This window comes from Rhinoderma darwinii, chromosome 4 (assembly GCF_050947455.1).
Source record: "Rhinoderma darwinii isolate aRhiDar2 chromosome 4, aRhiDar2.hap1, whole genome shotgun sequence".
NCBI lineage: Eukaryota > Metazoa > Chordata > Amphibia > Anura > Rhinodermatidae > Rhinoderma > Rhinoderma darwinii.
In genome coordinates this window covers 358,759,619-358,780,673 of record NC_134690.1, presented here as the reverse complement: position 1 = coordinate 358,780,673, position 21,055 = coordinate 358,759,619, and the positions used below count along the sequence as shown (strand labels likewise).

The 21,055-nt window shown below is 40.0% G+C and overlaps 1 protein-coding gene across 2 annotated transcripts in view; it reads left to right on the top strand.

The window, feature by feature from the left end:
• USP34 (ubiquitin specific peptidase 34) overlaps positions 1-21,055 on the top strand; it is a 133,917-nt gene that overhangs the window by 91,554 nt on the left and 21,308 nt on the right. For both annotated transcript variants that reach the window (XM_075863007.1, XM_075863006.1), the window contains 17 exons: positions 720-773; positions 1,859-1,954; positions 2,192-2,256; positions 2,336-2,411; positions 3,215-3,262; positions 7,100-7,165; positions 7,242-7,322; positions 12,324-12,409; positions 12,899-13,067; positions 13,434-13,508; positions 13,638-13,789; positions 14,641-14,689; positions 14,885-14,989; positions 15,602-15,646; positions 18,842-18,946; positions 19,048-19,195; positions 20,302-20,936. In XM_075863007.1, the coding sequence (XP_075719122.1) occupies positions 720-773; positions 1,859-1,954; positions 2,192-2,256; positions 2,336-2,411; positions 3,215-3,262; positions 7,100-7,165; positions 7,242-7,322; positions 12,324-12,409; positions 12,899-13,067; positions 13,434-13,508; positions 13,638-13,789; positions 14,641-14,689; positions 14,885-14,989; positions 15,602-15,646; positions 18,842-18,946; positions 19,048-19,195; positions 20,302-20,936 (2,055 nt within the window). The remainder of the gene's footprint in view (positions 1-719; positions 774-1,858; positions 1,955-2,191; positions 2,257-2,335; positions 2,412-3,214; positions 3,263-7,099; positions 7,166-7,241; positions 7,323-12,323; positions 12,410-12,898; positions 13,068-13,433; positions 13,509-13,637; positions 13,790-14,640; positions 14,690-14,884; positions 14,990-15,601; positions 15,647-18,841; positions 18,947-19,047; positions 19,196-20,301; positions 20,937-21,055) is intronic.

The window sequence follows — 21,055 nt, the reverse complement described above, 5'->3', positions numbered from 1 at the left end:
AAGGGGTTATCTGATGGTCTTCAAATTTTGCAGGCGGACAGGGAGGGTATAAAATAATAAACTAACTGGTACTCACCCTTTGAAATGCCCCACCAATAACATCCCTTTCGCCGCTACTCTGGTCCCAGAAGCTCCTGCTGCGGTCAAGTGCCGCGGGGACGATTCGCTGGCCTCGGCGCCAGTACCATTGAGGCAAGTGATTGGCTGCAGTGGCACGTGACCGATAAACGTTTCCTGACCACAGCAGGTGCTTCTGGGACCGGAGCGGCAGCGAATGGGATGTCAGCGCTGGAGCAGGGGGCGTTTCAAAATTGGAGTACCTGTTTATTATTTTATACCCTTTTTTGCCCTCCTGCAACATTTGAAAACTCCCGGATAACCCCTTTAATATGCTGCTCACCTGGGATCTGCGTTCTCTTACCTGAGGAAGGTAGCCGCAGAAGTGACGTTTTCATTTCTCACTTTGGCTATAGATGTACTGTGTAGTGGCCAGAAGGGATGCACTTGGTTGTAAGTCAATGAGCTTCTACATTTTTGTGTTGTTGCGTTTTGGATAGCATTATCTTTAGTCTAACATTATATATCATTTGTAAGTACTTGCATAAATGTGTTGGTACAAGTCGGTATCTCCATTTTAAACACAGTAGCAAATGCAGCTGTATTTTTGGTAAAGCAAAAATATAATTTTCATAATGTCTTGCGTTTTCTTTTCTGCACAGACAAAGACCTATGACTCTGTAACAGATAAATTTATGGACTTCTCCTTTGAAAAGGTATGTAAAGAATGGCCAATGTACAAGGTGGCTTTTGGACTATTAAAGTGAATGATGATAAAAGTGTCCCAAGGCCACAATCACACAGTTTTAATGCATCTCCTTTCTTTTGTATCCATTTCTGTGTTTGGCTTTAAAAAAAAGAAAAAAGTCAAAACTGTTTGTCTGATCCTGGCCTAAAGGAACACTCCAGGAAAAACGGATACTTTCTAATGCCTAGTGCGGGATGACTTGGGTTTAGAGATCACCAAAGAGAAGTCATGTTCCTTATCACTTCTCCCCCATGTAGTGAGAATGGATAGAACCACAAGTAAATCAGTCAAGGATAGGACTTCTCTCGGGATTTCTTTTTCCTTTTTGTTTTTTTTTTCCCCCATTCAAAAAATCCACTTACAGCATGCTATAAAAAAAAATTTAGTTTTTCAATGCATTGTGATGTTTACATTTTTTTTTTTTTTTTTACAACGCAAAACTAGTTTTACCATGTAACGTTTGGCTGCAGTTGTAAAATATTGAAGTGGCCAAACTACAAAGAATTAAAGGTGTGAATGTAGTCTTATAGGGTCAACATTTATTTAATATACTAGAATCTTCCCTTAAGTACTTAGCCTTTATGAGAATTGTTGCATTCAATGCAGGTTGTCTCTCCCCCCCCTTGCTACAAGTATCAGTGTGCGTGTGTGTGTGCGCGATCACATATGTCTCTCCATTACCTTTTCTCTGGGCTGTTCAGATTCTGTTTTTCCTGGCCAGATTGTGTCACAGTAGAAATTTCCATGTTCTGCTGAATTTGATCTACTATCTACAAGTGTATTGGGTCAGGGAAAGCACCCAAAGTACTCAGCACCCATTCTATTAGGGATGTGGGAATTTCCTGGACAGTCCACCCCAGTGTACAATTTTCGACATTTTCAAGAATGCCACCTGGTCCTCTAGAAACAATTTCATGTCTATGAGAGATGATAGTAGTAGGATCTAACGTGTGTGTGTATATATATATATATATATATCTAGATAGAGATATATATGAGAGATATAGATAGATACCTATCTATTTATTTATTTATTTTTTTAACCCGTTCTAGACGCACAGTGCATATATGCTGTTCTATAAACGTGTGGAACCAGAGGAGGAAACCAGCAAGGAAGTAAAGTTTGACGTCTCTTCAGAACTTCTGGAGGTATGTAAAGTAACTGTAGAATTCTTTAATATGAGTCAGTCCGATATTGGAGATTACTCAGATGTGTACAGATCCAATCTTATTGTTTCTTAAGCACACCTACCAGTTATATACTATATGTCTACCAAGACCAGATGAGGGCAGCTCTCTGAGAAATAAACACTTATGTCATCAGTTGTATGTTAATATGAAACCGGTTACTACGGCAAAATTAATCATAAAAATTATCTTTTTCAGTGGATTTGGCATGACAACATGCAATTTCTACAGGACAAGAACATTTTTGAGCACACATATTTTGGGTAAGCATCCTAAATTGTTATCACTTTCTGACCTTGAACTCCTAGATACAAGGCACTCAACCGTTTTCATGTTCTTTAGGTTTATGTGGCAACTCTGCAGCAGTATCCCAAGCACACTACCAGACCCCAAAGCTGTATCATTAATGACTGCCAAGGTAATGCTCATTGTACTAGTAAGTTTGAAAGTCTGAAAAATGATTGGCTGTTCAATTCCCGGCACCCGGCACGTCACTGAAACCAAGCTTAGGGCACTGTAGTGTAGCGAACTCTCCTGTAGGAAAGCTCTGCTGGATGTACCCAACCCTTTTATGCCTTGTTCACACGGTGATATTGTTTTTTTTGTAATGGTCACAAAGGTGTTTGCAGCTCTATTTCTCATCCGTTGAAATTGAAAGACATGGGCTTCAAGAAGAAAAAAGGTTCATGTAAGCGGCATAACCGTTCAGATTTAAGCTACTGCGTGTTGTAAGGATATGCCATAAACATTTGGGTGTTTAACACTGGGATCCCCATCAAAAAGTCCAATAGCGATGATATGTCCCCTGTTACATGTGGTAAGCTGGCAAAATGGGGCAAGAAACACTAGGAGAGTTGGATAAATTCTCCATTAACATTTGAGTAGTTATGGCAGCCTTTACCTTCTCTACTATAAAAGTTTATGGAGCTTGCTGGGCAAATTCTGTAACTTCCCATAGACTGTAATAGAGAATTGTATGAGAATACACCCGGACTCTTCCTGGTCCTAGCGGACATATTGCACGTGATTTAAATAGGACACAGGAAAACAATGTAGTTGCAGAGGTATTGGTCCTTGTTATATGGGATCGATAGTGAGGACTGACTTGTATTCCCAGTGTGTACATGGCAGTACAACCCGTTTAGTAGGAGGGGAGACAGGGGTTCTCTAAGAATTGCGTTTGTGTTGCTGTTTATTAATCTATTTATTTTTCTCTTACAGCTTAGTACGTCATTTGTTTTGGAAACCTTTATTCATTCAAAAGAGAAGGTATTTGTCATTCTGCCTTTTTTATGTCTAACTTGTGGCTTTTGCAAAATAAGCTATAAACTCTCCATATAATGTTCTGTCTTGGAGAGCAATCTGGAAAGTTAACTTGTGTTACATAATGTTTGTTGAATGTTTGTTGCATAATGGGCCATCCCAGTAATGATGCATTTAGAAAAGAAATGTAAAGTATCAGGGGTACAAAGTATCAAGCATCATACATTTTAAAACGCATCCGCTTTTAGATGTGTATGTATATAGATTGATAGAGATATATTTTTTTCTTGCATTTCATTGACCTGCTGCATATAACACATGGGTATTTTTTATGCTATAGGGGTATATTCTCCAATTGGATTTATATTTGATAAATCTAGTTCATAGAAAAGATACCGCCATAGCTTTCCCTTCCTCCCTAGTAACCCCCTGCACACTTGTATGATTCTAACAATCTTTGTTGCTATGTTGGTGCTGTCAGTCAACAAAGAAGAATCAGGATTGGAGAATACTGGGGAGGAAGGTAAGAAACAGAGAGGGGGTACTTTTCAAATAGCGTTTATATCCATACTTGGTTGAGGCCTATAACTAATGTTTACTTAAGTGCTTGCCTCTCTGGGCCACTACCCCGTTCTCTCTTCCCCCGATTTTAGCATTTTAAATCTTGTCGTCCAATTATTTGCAAACCAAGTTGCCTGTTGTCCCAGAGTGGAACAAAAGGACATGTTCTTGAATGCAGTAAGAAATGTGCCATTGTATAGTCGTCAGTTGCCCTAGTAGTATCCGTATTTACTGCAAGCTTCAGACACTTTTTATGGTACTTTTGTGTTCGAGGACTGGATAATGTTTTTGCAATGTGTGAAATGGTTTACTTTCGATTGAGTTCTATAAAGGTCAACACAGGGAAAGTTTATCACAGGGCTAAGTTAGTTTTAAAGGGGATAGGATAGGCTATAAATGTGTGATCAGTGGGCGTCCGACCCTTGGGACCCTCACTCATCACACTTTGATAGGCAATCATTCCCCCTCCGATAAACCCCTTTAATTTTTGTATTTGGTAAACTGGTTACTAATGTAAATCATGTTGTCTCCAGACCTTTTTATTGCTGGTACTCCTCTTCAGAAATCTACTTAGACTTACATACTTTGTCCATTGTGATCAAACTCAACTTCTCTTCGGTCATGTACGCTCCTTGAACTGGGATTTGCAGATGGATTATTTTAGAATTATTTAAAGCCAAAGGGGTTGTTCGAGCTTGTAGCAGTTTTTGATAATGATGACCGATCCACAGCATAGGTCATTAGTATATGATCGGTGGGGGTCCAACACCTGGACCCCGCACCCATCAGCTATTTCGGCTGCCCCCGGGCATCGGATGTCCGTGCCGGAACCAAATGGCTCCGCTCACAGTGAATAGGAGCAGAGTTGCAGCACTACAGCATGGTCGCTATGCAGTGTACGGAGCCATCTGCTTCCGACACTGGCCACTGCATAACAGCCGGAACAGCTGATCGGTCCGGGTGTCGTACCACCACCGATTTTATATACTGATGACCTGTCCTGTGGATAGGTCATTAGTATGAAAAACCTCCCCGTGCCCAGGCAACCCCTTTAACTCATTCCTGACATTTAATTTACACATTCTAATGTTAATTATGTCGCTAGTTTACTTTGTAACTAGATCTTCAATTATGTCTTGCCCCAAGTTTGTATTCTTCACATCAGCATGAAGGTGTTATTGATATCCATCTGATCCCTAAAACAAGAATACTTCAACAGTTGTCGAGTGGGCGGAGTCACCCAGTGATCGCCTTTCCCGTATGTGCATACATAGATAGCTGTTAATCACGGAGTAGGGCCACCTACTGGACTCAAGCTAATACGGAGCAGTGATTTGCATTAATAAATTACAAGTTATACATAAACTTTTCCAGCAAAACTATATATCAATATGCTAAGTTCTTCCTTCTTTATAACATACTGCCCGTCAATCAAACCGCACATTCAATGTGACCGATTCACTTTAAAGAGGACCTGTCACCTCTCCTGACATGTTTATTTTAGTAAGTACTTGTATTCGCCATGAAATTACAATTATGGGACTTCTTTTCTTAGAACTCCAAGTTGTACCATTCCTCTATAAGGTTTCTTGCACACGAACGTTGTGCCACTCAGGCTGTTTTTGACGGCACCCGATAATCTTCATGGACCCATTCACTTTGACGGGTGAATCGGGTCCGTGAAAAATGGTCCGAGTCTCCGATCCGAGGAAAGATAGGACATGTTCTATCTTTCCTCGAATCACTGACCGGATTCGGACGGTACCTCCTAGAAATTTATGAATAGATTGACCGCTCAGTGTTATCGTTACTTTTGTCAAAAGATCGTGTCCCTACACATTTTAAGACTGAGCACTGATTGGACATTGTCGGTGTGGGGGCACACCCAAAACTGGTAACACCCAGTTGTCAAATTATTCCTAAATGTCTGAGGAATAACCGAGGAACAGCACAATGTAGACTGCTAACAAAAGATGATCCAGAATTGTTATTTTATTGGAAGTTCAATACTTTGCTAAAATCAGATGTCAGAGGTGACAGGTCCTCTCTAAGCGTTTCCGATAGGCAGAGAGGTGGGAGGATGGTACAAAGAAAGAGGATGGTTTGGGAAAAGGGGAGATTGGATTAAAAGGAAAGTGATATGGCTTATAAGGCTTTTATTGAGTATATGTTAAAATTTCATTATTGATGACGATCGTGTTTATGCATTAAAATGAACCACTGTCCTAAAATGAGAATAAAGTGAGATTTTCTTGCTCCTCGCTCCTATGTTCCCTTTGTGATATTGTAAGGTCAGGAAACGGCAAGTCTCTGGCCAAGTACATTTATCACCTTGTAGCTGTTATTCTTGTTATAACTGTATGAAGAAAGCCCGGTTATCGGATGGAGATCTCTGTATAAAACGTCTGACAGAGGGTTTGGACTAGTATGAGAGGCAGTGAGATCCTCTCCGCCTAGCCAGACGGATATCAACTCCCAAATGGTGGCTGCATGCCCGTGTAGTCCCAATGCCCTGGGGACCACAAAGATCTGTTGCAGCGTTCGCAGATATTACCACTGGACGCGGTTTCTGTTCAGTGCTTGGGAACTGATGGTGGTTATTGGAGCTGAAGGAGAGAAGCTGTAGACCAGCTTTCTCTAACAAAGCATCACTAGTGTGGCTCTCCATTGCTTACTCCGAGCACTCAGAGAGCAGTAGTGGAGGGAGTGTTGTATTCTCTCTGCCTATTGATGTAACCGCGAAGTGGCATTGCTATCTTATGGATTTTGGCTAAATCGGACAGAAACTTGCTAGTATATTGGGAACAGTTCAGTAGAGATACATGTTGATGTGCGTTTCCCGTCTTTTTCCTGGAGTACAAGGAAAGATGGTGCCACAGTGGAATAGACAGGTGACTGTGTTCAAACGTCTGTCTAGTTATACAGGAAAAAGATCCTGGATCAGCCAGACCGGTGAGAACAAATTAACTGCAAATTGAGCAGATGGCATCAGTGCAGATGTACAGGGGTAAAACGGTGAATTCTGTCAATGCTGATCACAACAGGGGTATTGCCCATAGAAACCAATCACACTTCAAGTTACATTTTGTAAGTGGAATTGGTCGGAATGAGTAACTGCTCTTTTAATTTTACACAATATGTAAAAAATAAAATAAAATCTTCTCCAACATGGTCAGATGCATGGAAACTCGTCACCTGGGTCAGTCGCACGTGTCGATATACATAGATATAATATGTAAAATAAATTTATTTAAATGTAATGTATTATTGTCTTCTGTTTAGCCTACAATGCTTCAGTGGATTGAGCTACTCACCAAGCAGTTTAACAACAGCCAGGCGGCCTGTGAGGTAAGATGCATATAAACTACCTAGGGAATCAATGTGAAATATTAAGGGTTGTAAAGATACTGATCTTGTCTCTCAGTGGTTCTTGGACCGGATGGCTGATGATGACTGGTGGCCAATGCAGATACTGATCAAGTGCCCAAATCAGATTGTGAGACAGGTGGGTGATATATTCTCCTGTAACATCTTAATAAATGGAAGGCATGAAATGTCAAGCTAATCTTTCCCTATTAATGTATTCAGGGTCGTTGTTTCTTAACCGTCATTATTTGTAATAATAGTGTTGTAGTGATAGCCGGCCCCCACATCCAAGTCAAATAAGGTCTTTTCAGGTGACTGTATTACGGTTCACTGTGGGAGCTCTAGATTTAGCTCCAAAAATAGGATTGGATCCCCTACAGGGAATGCAGGAGACCTTTCCCAAGGAAGACCTTTCCATGATGGAGTCCAAATTCAATTTCGCAGCTAAATCTGCACCTCCAACAGGAAACCATAATACTTGTTCCGGCAACGGAACATGCGATATTGGCTCTGTCACGCATGTTGTATATGGCGTGTAAACTTAATGCCCAACACTGGTAGGATCAATAGACCAACACTCTCTGGGAATTCACAGGTAAGTGCTGTTTGTACTTGAAAAGGAGATACAGATAAAAAGGGGTACAAATACTAAATTGGACAATATGTGGGTTGCCTGGTTAGAGCCCTTGGGGCATGTTCCATTATCGCTTACTAGGGATAGGGTGTTAGCCCTCTTGCACACTACCGAGTGCTGCTTGGGCCGTTCTTCACGGCATCCCTGTGGCACCCGATATTTTTCACGGACCAACACTGATCCATGAAAAGATAGAACATGTCCTATCTTTCCACGGATCTTGGGCGGCACACACTGTTGTGTGCATTAGGGCTTAGGAGGTGTAAAGGAGTAATCTGCTAGTGCTGCCTATGCGTTATTAAACTGTTTTCCGGTGATGACATTTTCCCGGTATGGGTCTGGGACTCTACATGTTCTCTCAAGGTTTACACACATGATTGACACATGCAGCTTTTGTTCCCTCGTTTCAAAAAAACATCCATCAATGTAATTTTCATGAATGTGATATGCACAATAAAGATCTAATCGTTGTATGGGCACTTTGGGGAGGAAGGGTTTTGGTTGAAGCGTATGTAAAAAAAATTTGAAAAACGTGATTTAAAAAAACTCACGTTAAACATTCCCATAGAAATAGACCCATCACATATACTGTAAACTAGTATTGGACATTTTCATTTACTATGTACGAGTGATTCTGTGTTGAACTTATAAATGGCTGCTTTCAGTTTGGAAAACGTAATGTTCAGCATTAACATTATACAGTACGTACTTATGGAAAGTATCTTATCATATAGACCAGAAAAAAATAATGTATAGTCATCTGTATGTATCTGGATGCATTTATCTGATTTCTTTCTGTTTCCTAACACAGTAGGACAGATTTATCTATACTGTCTCTGGGCGTGGTTTTGGCGCTTTATTATATTTGTCATTAATTTGATCATGGTCAGTGGCATAGCTCAGGATAAATATCCATAATGCTATACATGGTTAGTGCAGTTGCACACGATCGAGTGCCACTCGTGCCGTTTTTTTACGGCACCCAAGTGGCAGCTGAAAGTTTTCACGGACAACTGACCGGATTCTCCGATCCGTCGAAACATATGACATGTCCTATCTTTCCATGGATCACTGACGGGACCCGGCTGGCGCCTACTGACGTGTGCATGAGGCATTCTAAAACATGCGCCAGGTTTGCCCCATTATTCATGTGCTTTTCTGTTGTTGATCATTGATAAATATGCTGCAAAGCTGCAACGTCGTATTCACACGCTTATGAAAGGCAAAAGTCAAAAGTGTAAAACTTACAAGTCTAAACAAGATTGCAGCTATTTTATTATGGTGAAATAGTCTGCAAAAATTCCAGGATCCTCATATTTCAGTTTCTAATTTACAACCGATTTTTATAAATCTGTCACATTGCCATTATATCTAATTTGTGAATTGATGCAGAAATTTGAGCCATTTTAACCCTTTCATGCCGCCAATCTGTAAATTCACGTTCTATTCGCATATACCCCGTGCTGTTAGGACGTGAATCTGCAGACCTCTGCTTCTATCGGCATAGCACTGGGGAGAGCGCTCTGACGCCGGCTGTGTCAGTGTCCCCGGCTCCCCAGCAACCTGTTCTGACAGCCGAACCGATTGGTTCGGCTACAGAGAATATGATGTCCGTTAACTGCTTCCTGACCGCCCACAGTAAATTCACGTCGACGCTTGTTGGGCTTTGTGCAGCACCGACGTGAATGCTGACACCCGGATCGCGCTGTCAACCCCTGCCTCTGGTCCCGGAGACATGATTGGGACCTGATTGGTTCAGGTCCCGATCATGTGATCGCAGGGAACGTTTGTTGTAGCAACAAACTGTTGTAGCAACAAACTTTCGAAACTTTTCCGAGGACCGATTGCAGGTGCTGCAGTCGGTTGCATGACAAAACCGGAGGCCATACAACGGCCTCCGGGTCTGCCATTTACGGAAGCCTATGAGGACCAGGTGGTCCTCATAAGTTTCCTGTCAGTGTGACAGTCAACGTCACACTGACTGTTTATAATACGTTATACTGCCTGGGTAGTGTAATGTATTATAGCAGCGATCAGTGCTGCAGGTCTTCAAGTAAAAAAAAAAAAGTTATAAAAGTGTAAAAATAAGTTATAAAAACAAAAAATGCTTTTTTCCCTATAATAAGTCTTCTATTATAGGAAAAAAAAATTAACCGTTAAAAAAAGTACACATATTTGGTATCAGAGTCCGTAACGACCCAAACTATAAAACTATAATATTATTTTTGCCGCCCGGTGAACACCGCAAAAAATAATTAAACAATGCTAGCATCACTATTTTTTTGGTCATTACCCCTCCCAAAATATAGAATAAATAGTGATGAAAAAGTCGCATGTACCCCAAAATAATACCAATAAAAACTACAACCCGTCCCGCAAAAAACAAGCCCATACACAGCTTTTTTTGACTGAAAAATTAAAAAAAAAATTATAGCTCTCAGAATATGGTGACACCAAAAATAAATAATTTTATAGAGAAGTGATTTTATTGCGCAAACGCAACAAAACATAAAAAAACTATATACATCTGGTATCGCCGTAATCGTATTGACTCGCAGAATAAAGTAAAATGTCATTTATAGCGCACAGTGATTACTGTTAAAAAAAAAAAAAAAAAAAAAAAAGACAAAAAACTTTGTCAAAATGTGTGTGTTTTTTTGTCATTTTGCTTCCCAAAAAATCGAGTAAAAAGTGATCAAAGAATCACATGTACCCTAAAATGGTACCAATGAAAACTACAGATTGTAACGTAACAAATAAGCCCTCACACGACTCCGGTGGAGAAAAAATAAAAAAAAAGTTCTGGCGCTCAGAATATAGCGACCGAAATTGTGCAGTGTCCCCAAAAGCGAATAAGATTGGGCACCATTTATCAGTGCGACACCGGCCACACATCTATGAATTATATATACATATATTTTTTTTAAATTAGTTTTATTTAAAGTATTGCAGACAGGATAAATACATATCGACATAAGTTTTCAATGCACATATCAGAGGATAGAACAGAGCAAATACATTAGAAACATTTTAAGTGCAAGAGCAACCGTTTCAAAAATTGTTACAGTAATTAATCCTTATGAACAGAACAAAACATATAGTCTGTGCCACCCGGAAGTACATGCCCAAACAGAGAACCGGATATACCATCCGAACATATAATAAAATAGCATCAAAATAACTCTTAAAGACCTCATGAATTCTATATTTACCCCATTATTATAACCTCTTATTATACCCTGATGTACTCTGCCCAGATTACATATGCCCCCACATTATAAACTGAAATACCAGCAAAACCCCAAACAGAACTATTACCAAGCAAAATCTGCGCTCTAAAAGCCAAATGGCGCTCCTTCCCTTCTGAGCTCTGCCGTGGGTCCAAACAGCAGTTTATTACCACATATGGGGTATTGCCGTGATCGTGAGAAATAGCTTTACAAGTTTTGGGATGCTTTTTATTCTTTGTAAAAATTAAAAAGTATATTTTTTTTTTCAGAAAAAAAGTTGATTTTTATTTTCACATACATATTCCAATAAATATAGCAAAAGACCTGTCGAGTCAAGATTCTAACTATACCCCTAGATATATTTCTTTGAGGTGTGTAGTTTCCAAAACCACTTTTGGGGAGATTCCACTATTTTGGCACCACAAGACCTCTTCAAACCTGACATGGTGCCTAAAATATATTCTAAAAAAATGGGGGATATTTCTAAAAACTGCAGAATCTGGGCAATAAATATTGAGTTGCATTTCTCAGGTAAAACCTTCTGTGTTACAGAATTTTTTTTATTACAAATGAATTTCAGCCCAAAAAATTAAATATGTAAATTTCACCTCTACTTTGCTTTAATTCCTGTGAAATGCCTAAAGGGTTAATAAACTTTCTGAATGCTGTTTTGAATACTTTGAGGGGTGCAGTTTTTAAAATGGGGTGATTTATGGGGTCTATCTAGTACATAAGGCCCTCAAAGCCACTTCAGAACTGAACTGGTCCTTGACAAAATAACCTTTTGAAATTTTCTTGAAAATGTGAGAAATTGCTGCTAAAGTTCTAAGCCTTGTAACGTCCTAGAAAAATAAAATAATGTTCAAAGAACAATGCAAATATAACGTACACACATGGGGGATGTTAATTAGCAACAATTGTGTGGTATTACTATCTGTTTTCATTTAAAATGAGAAAAATTATAATTTTTGCAAATTTTGGTGTTTTTCACAAATAAGCGATCTATTTATTGACTAAATTTTTCCACTATCATAAAGTACAATATGTCACGAGAAAACCGTCTCTGAATCGCTTGGATAGGCAAAAGCATTCCAGAGTTATTACCACATAAAATGACATGTCAGATTTGAAAAAATGGGGCTGGTCATTGAGGCATGGATGACCCTTGGTCCTGAAAGGGTTAACAATTAAGAATATTGAAAGAAAAATGGAAATTCATAATGGCTAATATTTGTTTCTTTGTTTTTTTAAAACGTGGATTTCTTTTTTGCAATAGATGTTCCAGCGTCTCTGTATCCATGTTATTCAGAGGCTGCGATCAGCACATGCTCATTTGTACCTGCAGCCTGGCATAGAAGATGGGTAAGTAAATTGAATGATCAAAAATCTTTAGTAAAATCCCTTTTTTTATTTATTTTTTCAATTTAATATAATTGATGAGAAGTTCATACATTTGAATACTGTGAAAAACATCTACCCCTGCCTCCTATATGCATCTTGAGTTTTCAATTGTGAGAAAAGCAAAGTTAATAAAGCTGTCTTTGCCGGAAAAAACTAAATAAAAAATGAGAATTACCCTCCCAACCAAAGTGTTTTCTCATCACAAGCAAAACTTTTAATGATGGATGCTAAATGTGCAAATGCTTGTAATTTGAAATTAATTGCGACTTATTAAACCGTTTTGTATAATAGAATAGTTAAGAGAAACCTTAATATCCGTGCTGACATTTCAGACCAACGCTTATCACCCCTTCCAATATTTATGGGGTACATAGGTGGTAGCATTTGGCATATCTGTATTTCAATAAAATATTAGATGTTTAACGTTCTCTCCTTGATTGGTTGTTTTAGGTCTGATGACATGGATGGGCCTGTAGAGGATATTGGCAGCCGGTCCTGTGTTACTCGATTTGTGAAAACGTTGCTGTCTATAATGGAGCATGGAGTGAAGCCTCACAGCAAGCACTTGACCGAATATTTTGCCTTTCTTTATGAATTTGTCAAAATGGGAGAGGAAGAGGTAATTTGTAATGGTGTGTGTGTGTGTATAGCTAGAGATAGGTAGATGGGGATAGATACGGGTTTGCATAAATAAATGCATGTGTATGGCTAGGAGGACTGGCAGGGCATGTGCCGCACCGGCTCCAGAGGCAAGGGTTTTTATAATGAAGTTGTAATAATAATGGAGATACGCGCTTTGGCTGCATCTTTTACATGGCGGATGTTTAACAGTTCTGCCACACAGCAGCAGTCCTGGAGAATGGCAGGCTGAGGATTGGGCTGTTGAATGTGTTTATGTATGTCATTTGTTTTTTATTACTTTGATCAATCTTCTGCAGGTTTATTCATGTATCGTGTAAGGGTTAATTATTGATTTCTCTTCCAGAGCCAGTTTTTACTGTCACTACAAGCCATATCAACCATGGTCCATTTTTACATGGGAACCAAAGGGCCAGAAAATGTAAGTGTGGAAAGTACACAGCCGGGTTAGTGTATACGAACCGCTAACGTTGGTGGAATACGTTATTTGATATTCGTTTAATGGTGGGTTTTTGTTTTTTTTTCTTATAACTGCGCCTGTTATTTTTAGCCACAGGTTGAAGTATTGTCCGAGGAGGAAGAAGGCGAAGAAGAGGAAGAAGAAGATATTCTTTCACTTGCTGAAGAAAAGTACAGGCCGGCAGCTTTGGAAAAGATGATTGCTCTAATCGCTTTCCTGGTGGAACAGTCTCGTTCAGAAAGGTTGGTTGATGCTGAATATCGATTTCCTTTCATCTAGTTGTCAGAAGTTACTCGTGAATATACGGCTTCTGTACGGATATAGCTTAGAGCATTGTTAAATGTAAATGGCGATACAATCGAAACCCCTGTCTCTTGGGAATACCGCAGCAGGACGTATTAGAGAACATTTCTCCCATAACTGAACTCCAGGGTTGTCTTTTTCTGTCAGCAGGATGTAGGAGTAAATTGGTCATGCACACCCATATTTTGTTCTGTTTTCTGAAAAAATATTCCCTATGTCCTATAATTCTTTCAAAGTAATGTCGTTATTAGACAAATAAATACAGACCGTGCATAACCTGGCCCAACAGTTGTTAAAAAAGCATGTGGTTATCTTCCAAAAGGAGGAAGTCTGGATAATAGGCCGGATCTCCTATAGAACTTCAGTGTAGGTTTATACACACATCTCATCACATTCAGATCCCGAGTATGGTGGATGGTTCTATGGGGTCATGCATACCGCTATTTTCTCATATAGGGTATAGTTTGGTTTTATACAGCGCGTGCTTCATCGGATTCTGTATTAGCCTTGGAACATGTACAACATAGATGGTGCACAATAATAATCCACATCGGCCACAGTAAAGTGTGCAACTGGGTTCTACGTCAGGGTCCATAATGCACATTGTCATGCTCATTAACTTTTGGTGATTGCCAAATCCAAATTTTTATTGTGTTTGAAGTCTCATAATGTATCCCATTTGCATTTACTATCAATACATGTTACGGTTTGTTAAATTTGTGCGCAATTTCTGTATCTGTTAATATAAAGAAAAAAAAAAGGTTGCTTACATTTATTTTCCCCATTCCAGGCACCTTACTTTGTCGCAGAATGATATGGCAGCACTAACCGGTGGAAAGGTAACAATTGTCTGTCTCTGTATACCGATCTTCTCATACGCTGCAACCTCTTGTTCAACTTAATGTAGATGGGAATGGATAATTTTCTTTGCAAATCCTTTTAGTCCTGTTTCAATGTGTCACAAAGCTATTTAGGTTGCAAGGCATATAATCTGGCTGCATTAATACATGTTTTTATTTGTTTTATTTTATTAGGGATTTCCTTTTCTCTTCCAACATATTCGAGATGGAATTAATATCCGACAAACCTGTAATCTGATTTTCAGCCTTTGTCGATACAACAACCGCCTTGCAGAGCATGTGAGTACAAGAACATCCCAGACAAATCTGCACCATTTTTTTCTGACTTGCGCGCATTTATGGCATATCCGCACCCACCTCTCCACTCAGTCCCTGCCTGGGGGTCGGCAGCCAGCGACTGCCTTACTGGGAAAAACCAGGGGTCGAGTGACAATGCGTTTTGAATAAAGGTGCGGGTCCCAGAGCTGGGTCCCGCATCTAATAGACACCTATGACATAAGCTGTAGATATGCCATAAACGTCTGAGTTGGGAATAAGTACTGGCGAAGCAGTAAGCCACATCCACTTTTGCAAACTGACGTGCATGGCGCAAATGGCTCTAACGTCTGGCGCTAATTTTTCATGAGTATGTGTCACAGCATATCAGACCCAGTTTTAGTAAAATGCACCACCAAAAAAAAAAAAAAAAGTGCAAATACATTGATTAATGTGGGCCTTAGTATATAGAATGATTCAAAACGTAAAAGAATGCTTATGTTTACACAAGAATTTGTTAGTAGTCAATGAATAATGTAGTGAAATTGGAAAGTGAGCACCAAGAAGATTGAAGAAGTTGGGCCAATGAAAAGATATTCAGTCTTTTTCTATACCGTTTTTTTGTTTTTTTTCTAGATCGCATCAATGCTTTTCACATCCATAGCAAAACTGACCCCAGAGGTAAGCAGAATTTCATTACAAAAAGATGCAAATTTTAAGAACATTTACTTAAGAAAAGAAAATCTGTAAATATAGGTCTTTTGAGTCATTCTCGTGTCAAGAATTGTATTTAATGGTTCCTTTCCACTCTATTCCACGTCACCACCTTTATGGGTTGTTTCTCCTTTTTCAACAAAATCTGATGGCCAACTCTACCTATTTATGAAGCAAAAAAAGAGCATGGAATGTATAAGGGTATGTGCACACACACTAATTACGTCCGTAATTGACGGACGTATTTCGGCCGCAAGTACCGGACAGAAACACAGTGCAGGGAGCCGAGCTCCTAGCATCATACTTATGTACGACGCTAGGAGTCCCTGCCTCGCTGCAGGACAACTGTCCCATACTGTAATCATGTTTTCAGTACGGGACAGTTGTCCTGCAGCGAGGCGAGGCAGGGACTCCTAGCGTCGTACATAAGTATGATGCTAGGAGCCCGGCTCCCTGCACTGTGTTCGGTCCGGTACTTGCGGCCGAAATACGTCCGTCAATTACGGACGTAATTAGTGTGTGTGCACATACCCTAACTGTAGAACTACGAACATTTGCCATTCAGGGGAGAGAGATTTTGCCACTCAATCCGTTACATTTACTATTTTGTTTTCATTTAGGTATTCATTAAATTTAATGGCAGTTTTATGGTCAATATTTAGTGGGTGCAGGTTGCGAATATCTGTTTACTTGTAGCTACTTTACTATACGGTAAACCTTTTTTTACATATATATTTTTCTATTGTCGCATATTGTACATTTCCATCCAAAATAGACACAGGCGTATAGATGAATGCACGTATCACTGAAACCTACATCACATTTTTCTAGCTGCTTTATCAAAACATATCACAGCAGAAAAAAACAACTAAAATATAAGGTCTATCTTTAAGATGAATCAATGGAGAACCACTAATTCCACAGAATTTATAAAGGAAAATACTTCAAAGGTAAGTAGGGGATAAAAAAATTAATAAACTAATCTCAATGGCCAACCACATAGATCATTCAGGTGTACACAGGTCTGTTAGACCTATAAGACCCTGTTCACACCGTTCTTTTGCAGGCAGAAAAATCTGCCTCAAAATTCCTTCAAAAGCCGCCGTGGAAAAAACACGCCTCCACCTCCCATTGAAATCAATGGGAGTTGGTATCGGGCTTTTCTTGGTGCTGATCCGACGCGGTTTCCGCATCAAAATCAGCGAAAAAAAACTTTGAACTGGGCCTAAAGTTGGAGTAAAGGTGGAACAGGGTGATGCTCTGTAGGGTGTGGCGTTTGATTTAGGGTGGTATCTCTGCCAGTTAGGTAGAATTATTGGTGAATAAAGATCTCTATCATCACCTATCTGTATCTAATAACAGATCTGGCTACCAGTATCTCCCCTATTGCAGCTGGTTAGGCTTCGTTCACAAATCCGTTCGGGCTCTATTCTAACGTTCCGTCTGAGGTTTCCGTCAGAATGGAGCCCTGACTGACACAAACGGAAACCATATGTTTCCGTTTCCATCACCATCTGCTATAATGAGAATCTGGATTATGTCCAAAGAGATAATTGATACCTTCAAAAGTCACAGCGGACGAGTCACCTGAGACCAGTAGATAAGGCCCCATGCACACGAACGTAAAAACGCTCGTAATTACGGGCCAATAGACTTCTATTGGCCACGGGTACCTCCCCGTATGCTTACGGGAAGGTGCTCGTGTCGTTGAAAAATATAGAACATGTCCTATTTCTGGTCGTAATAACGGCACGGGCAGGCCCATAGAAGTCTATGGGTCTCCAGTAATTACGGGTGGCTACGTGTGTGCACCCGTAATTACGGGAGCGTTGCTAGGTGACGTCAGGGGATAGTCAATGTCCAGGGTGCTGAAAGAGTTAAAAGATCGGCATTAACTCTTTCAGCACCCGGGACAGTGACTACTGATCACAATATAGATCAACGTGTAAAAAAAAAAGTAGACGTTCATACTTACCCAGAACTCCCTGCTTCTTCCTCCAGTCCGGCCTCCTGGGATGATGTTTCAGCCCATGTGACCGCTGCAGCCAATCACACGCTGCAGCGGTCACATGGACTGCCGCGTCATCCAGGGAGGTCGGACTGGATGTCGAGAGGGACGCGTCACCAAGACAACGGCCGGGTAAGTATGAATTTCTTTTACTTTTACTACGGAAAGGGCTGCCCCTTCTCTTTATACTGCACTGATAGAGGGAAGGGGCTGCCGATTAGTGCAGTGTAATTTTGCAGCGAAAACGTGCCCGTAAATACGGGTGGAATACTGGTGACACCAGACCCGTATTTACGGCCACGGGTCCGTAAATACTGGTGCAATACGGGTCGAATACGCGTGACCAAGGACCCGTATTTACGCCAGTATTTACAGGAGGAAAAAAATACGTTCCTGTGCATGAGGCCTTAGGGAGTGATATAGATCTAACAGATTTGTGTAAACCTGAATGTATCTATGTGGTTGGCCATTATGCATAGTTTATTTATTCTTATTTATCTCCCTACTTACCTTTTGAGTGTTTCACTGGATGAATACCAATGGGAATTTTTTTGGTTAGAGCCTAACCTTTAATGTGAGATTTATTTCACTTTTTAGCAATTTAAGATAGTGATAAAATTGTATCCATAAAGTTCGTTCACTAGCGCTTGCGCACTTTACATTGACATATGTAATAAGTTCAGATAGGACAAGGATGAGATTTAAATGGTTAATACCATCACACTCTAGCATTTATATTTTATTTTAGAATTTTCCTGGTTTTTATTTATTTTTATATTTTTTCAAAAGATATTATGTTTAAATATTTTAGCTCCAAGTTGGGACCGGTACCCTCCTTGTCAAATCGGCCGGTGTAATAGGGCCTTAACAGTCACTGTGACCTCTGTAAAGGAGACATGTAAAAAAATGTACAGCAGTGTCCTCCAAACGCCTTGTTTACCGGTCTCCTTATCTAACCTTGGCTGAACAAATAGTAGATCCTATACTGTCCTAAGAGAGACATTAGCTGCCTCCAAATGTTTAATCTGCTCAGCTAGCCAATAAAAAAAGGTGTCCTACAACTAGAATTCTTGTTTCTAAAGATGGCTCGCATGGTAAACACTCGTTCGTCAAAAATCTGACAAACATTCATGTTGCACTACTCTATATTCTAGGCTGCTAATCCTTTCTTCAAACTGCTAACCATGATCATGGAATTTGCTGGTGGACCACCTGGGATGCCTCCTTTCGCCTCTTACATTTTGCAAAGAATATGGGAGGTAAACAAAGCATAATATGAAGTAAAGGCTCATATCGGCTCTGGACTTGGTGAAACCTTTACTTTGCTGCTGCTTATTTTGTTTATTTTTTTTTTATAAAGGTTATCGAATACAACCCATCTCAGTGCTTGGATTGGCTGGCAGTGCAAACACCACGAAACAAGCTGGCACATAGCTGGGTGTTACAGAACATGGAAAACTGGGTGGAACGTTTCTTGCTGGCGCACAACTATCCAAGAGTGAGAACTTGTAAGTGCCTCTTACTCAAATAACTTCTTAATTCATAGCATTTTTGTTGTTCATCAATCCTGTTTCCTGGTACATGGCTTTCTCTTGATTGCTCTACATGATTATCACTGGATAACTTTATATGTGGCATATTGTAACCCATTATGATAGATCTGTTGTTTTTTTGTCACCTCTCAGACTCCATGTAGGTTATAGACTCTTAGGGTATGTTCACACGGCAGCGTCCGTAATGGCTGAAATTACGGGGCTGTTTTCAGGAGAAAACCGCACCGTAATTTCAGCCGTAATGGCATGTTGAGTCGCTTTTTGCTGCGTCCATTACGGACGTAATTGGAGCTGTTTTTCTATGGAGTCAATGGAAAACAGCTCCATTTACGTCTGAAGAAGTGACAGGCACTTCTTTGACGCGGGCGTCTTTTTTACGCCCCGCCTTTTGACAGCGGGGCGTAAAAAAAATTACCGTGTGCACAGAACATCGTAACCTCATTCTAATGAATGGGCAGTTGTTTGCCAACGCTATCGAGCCGCATTTTCGGACGTAAAACGCCCGAATTACGTCCGTAAATAAGCCGTGTGAACATACCCTTAAGTAGAATCCAACCACCATTAATCCCTGGTTGTTGAACTAGTATGTTCATTAGATGCTGCAACCATCCCTGTGACTATTACTCCTAGCAGCCTCGTGTTTCCTGAAGTGTTATTTGTTGCATAGTAGTTTTGAAAGCATATGCCCACTTTTGAAAAGAATTTGACACATAAAATTCATCTATATAAAAAGTTCAGTAAAAGTTCAATAACTGTATCTGCATTTCCAGCCTGTTCTATAATGCAGAGCTGCATTTACAATTGTGTTGGCTTCGGTGCTAAAATCTCCCTGGATTTCTCTTGCTTGATGTCTCCACAGAACTTGGTCTGTTTTCCATTCTGGTTAAATATTTTTTACGGTGGACAATGTGTAGTCATTTGATGTAGTAAAAACAAACTGTCCCATCGCATAATGAAGTAACCCTCGACCAGTGCAAGAGGAGTAAAGGCTTTTTGTTTGAGGCGTTACTTAATTAAAATCCTCATATGTAATCTTTTTTTTTATTTTTTTTTATTTGCAGCTGCCGCCTACCTACTAGTGTCCCTGATACCGAGTAACTCCTTTCGTCAGATGTTCAGATCGACGCGTTCTCTTCACATTCCTACACGAGACTTGCCCCTTAGTCCAGACACGACAGTTGTGCTCCATCAGGTGTATAATGTCCTCCTCGGTCTCCTTTCTAGAGCAAAACTCTACGTTGATGCCGCTGTGCATGGTACCACAAAACTGGTGCCATATTTTAGTTTTATGACTTATTGTTTGATTTCCAAAACGGAAAAGCTCATGTTCTCTACATATTTTATGGATTTGTGGAACCTCTTCCAGCCCAAGCTCTCAGAACCAGCCATAGCCACAAACCACAATAAACAAGCACTGCTTTCTTTCTGGTACAACGTTTGTGTTGACTGTCCTGATAATGTGCGCCTTATTGTTCAGAACCCTGTGGTCACTAAGAACATTGCCTTTAATTATATTTTGGCTGACCATGATGACCAAGATGTGGTGCTCTTCAATCGTGGCATGCTGCCTGCCTATTACGGTATTCTTCGCATGTGCTGTGAGCAGTCTCCTGCCTTTACCCGTCAACTTGCCTCACACCAGAACATTCAGTGGGCCTTTAAAAACCTCACACCACATGCAAGCCAGTACCCTGCGGTAAGCAATAAAAAAAAAAAAGTTAATTATTATATGATCATTTAAAGGGAAGGTGTCATGAATTTTTTTTTTTTTTTTTAACATATCGCTTTTAATATGATATTAACAAATTGTATTTA